The following is a 4,958-nucleotide window of genomic DNA, read 5'->3' as shown; positions in this document are numbered from 1 at the left end:
CTCTCTCTCTCTCTCTCTCTCTCTCTCTCTCTCTCTTTATCACACACACACGCGCACGCGCGCGCTCTCTCTTTATCGCTCTCTCTCACACACAAACACACACACACACACACACACACACATACGTACACGTCCTCTGTCTCTTTTTTCTCTCTCACACACACACGCACGCACGCACGCACACACACACACACACACACACACACACACACACACACACACACACACACACACACACACACACACACACACACACCAAAACTCTCGACTACAACGCCAAAACACTCCGCGACACATGAAAAACTCACCAATGTACTCAACAACACATGAAAACACACACATCAACGCATTCGACAGCACACGGCAACACAACAACAACGTATACGATAACACTCACAATACCAATCATGGTAAGAACGCCAGTCTAATAACGACCAATCTATACAAAAGCTCGTGACGTAACACTCACACGTGATGCGAAACGCGTAACGTAATCTTCATGCGCGAAGCAAAACGCGTGACGTAATCTTCACGTGCGGCGCAAAACGCGTGACGTCATTCTCACGCGCGACGTCGGTTTGCGTCTGTGATCGTGCGTGCGTGCGTGCGTGCGTGAGTGCGTGCGTGCGTACGTGCTCACCTGATAGTAGAGCTCGGACGGTGTGGAAGCGTCAGGCGTCCACTTGAAGGCACCCTGACGCTGCGGCTGCACGCACGCTAGTCTCAGGTTCTGCTCCTTGTACGCATCGAACGTGCTGTAGAAGTCCGGCGAGCGAGCGCCATCTGTCTGCCACTCGCACAGCGTCCCCGTAGCATCCGCCAGGGGGCGCCCGTCGGAGCCGATGCCGTACGCGATGTAGTATGACTGCAAGCGTATTTGTAGGTAAAATTGATAGGTAAAGTTATTTAGGGAGTATGCCCGCTTAGAACACGCGCAGACATAGCCAGGGTATGATGTTACGGATGTGTCTGGTAATGGTTTAGAGATAAAACCTTTTAGGTTGGGGCTCAATAATAAGAATCATCTTTCCTATTACGGTTCGCCGTACTGTACGGCCCATACACGCACAATATAATTGACAATAATATTGTCAATAATGAATATTGACAATATTATTCATCGTTAGTGGGTAATATTGAAGGAAAATGTTGACTTGCGCAATATTCCGACGGAATCAAAACTCAGTGGTTATTTATTGAAGGTTGTGCAATATTATTGTGTCGTTGGTGGCACAAATATTGTGAAATAGCTCATTCTGAAGTCAGGCAGCAAAGAGTTATCCTTCTATATTACACACAATTTGTAAATGTTGACAAATAGTAAGTGTACATTTCACCGTGTAGCCACTGCTGTTAGCTTGGTTTAAACGTGTGGCGTGAGGGTGCATCTGCGCGCGTGCGTGCGTGTGTGCGTGCGCGTTTCCGCACTCACGTAATTCGTCTGCTGCACGTAGCCGCCGTTCGGATCGTCGGTGATGTAGACGGGGTGATACTCGGCCGTGAAGTTCGCATTGTTTCCCGTCTGCACGACGAACGTGTACGTCACACCGCGCTTCAGCACCAGCTCGGGAATAAGAATGTCGTTAACGTAGTAAGCGACACCCCACGCCGTCGTACCTACAAGTGTGAACAGACCGGCGATCACTAACACACGTGTATCATGCACTAACACACGTATAGCGTGCACTAACACTCGTATAGCGTGCACTAACACACGTATAGCGTGCACTAACACACGGGTAGCGTGCACTAACACACGTGTATCACGCACTAATACACGTATAGCGTGAGGACTCGTGTATTCCATATTCCGCCAAGCACATAACAGCAAGTTTACACGCAAACCCAAGGAAAAGGTTGCAATACTGTTATATATATATATATATATATATATATATATATAAATGTCAGTTCATTGTCACACGAGAATCGTCCTCGCCCTACCCTAAAGGCGCGGCTTATCCGGTTCGCTGATATATTTACATCACACGCCAGATGGCGGCAGCAGTGACTGCGCGCTAGAGGATCCGTTTGTATACTAGACAGGAGTAGATAATAGGGATAATAATAGATGATAATTGATAATGATAGTGATGATAATGATAATGATAATGATAGATGATAATAATAAATGATAATAATGATAGATAATATCCCTATTATCTACTCCTGATTTAGATAATGGCATTCCCCTACATGGCAGTCACATAAAACACCACAGATGTCATCATGTGATTATTTTTGCCCTTTATTCGTGGCCTGGGCAAGGCCACCATATATCTCCATACTGTCCATGCATATACCAGTAATTCACACACCATCTGTCCACATACCATCCATCTAAACACCATCCATCCACATACCAGTAATCCACAAATCCACACACACCATACACCAACACAGCATCCAATCAAACACCGTCCATCCACACAGCGTCCAACCAAACATCATCGAACCACACACAATTCATCCACACCTCAGTCCATCCAAACACGATCCGTCCAGACACAATCCAACCAGTGCCGGCACCGCCGCCTTCACCCTCACCACCATCTCAAAACACTACCATGATATGCGCTCCGCATGCCACGGCAGGTGCTGTTGAAGATCTCTATGCTCTACTGCAGGGTTTCTTAATCTGTGGTCCATCGACCCCTTTGGGATCCGTGGATGGGTTTCAGGGGGTCCGTGAACCAGGCGCAAAAAAAGATGGCGTTTATGTGCTTATGTGCATTTTTCTGGGAAGGGGTCCTTAGTGTTCACCAGATTCTCAAAGGAGTCCATGACTCAACTAGACAGAGGGCACTCACGGAGAGTGCATACCTCCGCCAGCACTGTGAACATGTATGTGTTACGACGCTGCGCTACGCCGCTCGCCTGTAGGCTGCTGCTAGACTGACTCGCCTGCTGCCTGATCCACCGCTCGTCTGGTGAGCGCTCGCTGGAACTCGCCGCTCGGCTGGTGCGTTGCGCTGACTCATCTGCCTGCTGCTGAATCTCAGCCGCTCACTGACTCGCACGCGTCTATCCGACCGCGCCGCCTCCCGCTTCGCTGACTCGACGCGCTATCGATCCGGCCCGCGCGGAAACTGGACACCACACACACACAACACACATCACATGCTTACACAATGTGCACTAACACACACAGACACACACACACGAGACCGATTACCATTACCTCCACTCCACTCCGTGGCGGAGGTAAAAAAGTTATAGAAACCACTGCCCCTCTACTGTGTTACAGTGTTACTGCTGTTGCTTTGAATCGGTTCCTATGGGACACCTCTGGCCGCTCTCGTCCAGGTACGGACGCAAACTCCGTTGTTAGCGAACGAACCTTGTGCATCCCCGCCAGAAGAGAACGCGTCTGCGCGACAACAAGCCATTGAAATACTCTTCGAATTCTTTGAATGAGAATTTTCTGCCAGATAACAGGCGTCACTACTTTTTCGGTAGCTGTGATTAATTAATTTTATATACAAGACTATAGCGTGCAGAAGAATTTTATTGAGAATGTAGCCAAGAAGTAAAGTTCTGAGCTTTTCAAAATCTATACATCCCGGTGCGATTGACTATTTGCGTTATAATATAATGTGTCCGAACATGGAAACAAGCGGCGCGTTGAGCATGCGAAGTCAAGGCACATGCAAGACAATACGACTGCAAGCGCTCTGCTTTAGCTGTCACGGAACGTGTGTGTGTGTGGTCGTGTGTGTGCGGCCATCGGTGGGCACGCCTGTTGTGTGGTGTGCACAGGTGTGTCTGTGTTGTGTGTGTGTCGTGCCGGTGTGCGCGGTGCTGTGCGCGCCGCCGGCGGCCGCCGGAACGGCCCGCTGGCGGTGACGATGTGTGTGTGTGTGTGGTGTGTCTGTGCGTGTGGCGCGCTGATGGTGCGTGTGCCCGTTGACGACCCGGACACACCCACACGCGCGATGGGAAGGGAACTCCTGGACTGAGACGACGTGAACAGGAGGGGTAGCCAGGCGAGCCGCGTTCGCTAGTGCGCGTTGCGCTGTATGGTGTCGTGTTGGTAGTGTGTGTGTCAGAGAGAGCGACGAGTGTGTGACTGCGTTTGCGTCCGTGACGACAGCCCGTGGAGCGCGTGGTGTATGTGTGAGTGTGATGCGTGAGCGCGTTGCGTGTTATGTGTGTGTGTGTGTGCTCGCCCGAGAGGGCTGTGTGTGTGCGCGCGCGGTGCGGTGCGCGCGCGTCGTGTGTGTGTGCGTGTGTGTCTGTGCGTGTGCGTGTGTGCGTGGATGCGTGGACGCTGATGGCGTGTGGTTGTGCCGGGTGCGACCTCGAGCGGCGCGCGTGAATCGAGGACTGTATGTGTGTGGATGGATGTGGAGTGGTATTCCTGTGTGTGTGCGATGTGTTTGTGTGTGGGTGGTGTTGTGTGCCGTGTCGCTGCGTTGTGCGTGGTGCGCGTGAATCTCGACTCGCGTGACTGTGTATGTATGGTGGCTGTGTGTGTGTGTGTGTGTGTGTGGGCGTGTGCGTTATGATGTGTGTGTGGTCGTGCTGTTGGGGCGTTTTCGTGCGCTGCGGGCGGGTTGTGTGTGTGTCGTTGCAGTGACGGGCGGCGGGGGCGTGGTGTAGAGAGAGAGAACCAAACAGACTGTTCTTGTGCGTAGTGCGTGTGCGGGGCCGAGGTGTGTGTGAGGGGGGAAACCACTGACGTGGCACGCCTGTGCGTGTGGTGTGCTCGCTAGAGCAAGCAAAAGCCGCTGTAGTGGGCAATGATGACGATGTGGTGTGTCGTAAGTGCCGGTGTGACGTGGGAAGAGCTGTGCAAGCTGTTGGCGCCGGTCTAGCGACGTATGCATGGTGTGGGGCAAAACGGTTGCCGCTCGTGTCGTGTGATATGACGTTGCCGCAACGTTAGCGGCAGCTATATGAGCGTTGCGCCAACGTTGCCACTAATGAGTATCGTGCCAACGTTCGTGTTGCGTGTG

The 4,958-nt window shown here is 51.6% G+C and overlaps 1 protein-coding gene across 1 annotated transcript in view; it reads right to left on the bottom strand.

Moving 5' to 3' along the window:
• The window catches only part of LOC106805247 (protein Skeletor, isoforms B/C-like), a 17,779-nt gene that overhangs the window by 2,842 nt on the left and 9,979 nt on the right, over positions 1 to 4,958 (bottom strand). Inside the window, exons 5-6 of the mRNA XM_014806777.1 lie at positions 1,433 to 1,617; positions 641 to 865 (exon numbers count right to left, since the gene is read on the bottom strand). Coding sequence (XP_014662263.1) covers positions 641 to 865; positions 1,433 to 1,617 — 410 coding nt within the window. The remainder of the gene's footprint in view (positions 1 to 640; positions 866 to 1,432; positions 1,618 to 4,958) is intronic.

This window comes from Priapulus caudatus, unplaced genomic scaffold, assembly GCF_000485595.1.
Source record: "Priapulus caudatus unplaced genomic scaffold, Priapulus_caudatus-5.0.1 Scaffold107, whole genome shotgun sequence".
Classification (NCBI taxonomy): Eukaryota; Metazoa; Priapulida; class Priapulimorpha; order Priapulimorphida; family Priapulidae; genus Priapulus; species Priapulus caudatus.
The sequence above is the reverse complement of the archived record's forward strand: the minus strand, read 5'-3'. Positions and strand labels throughout refer to the sequence as shown.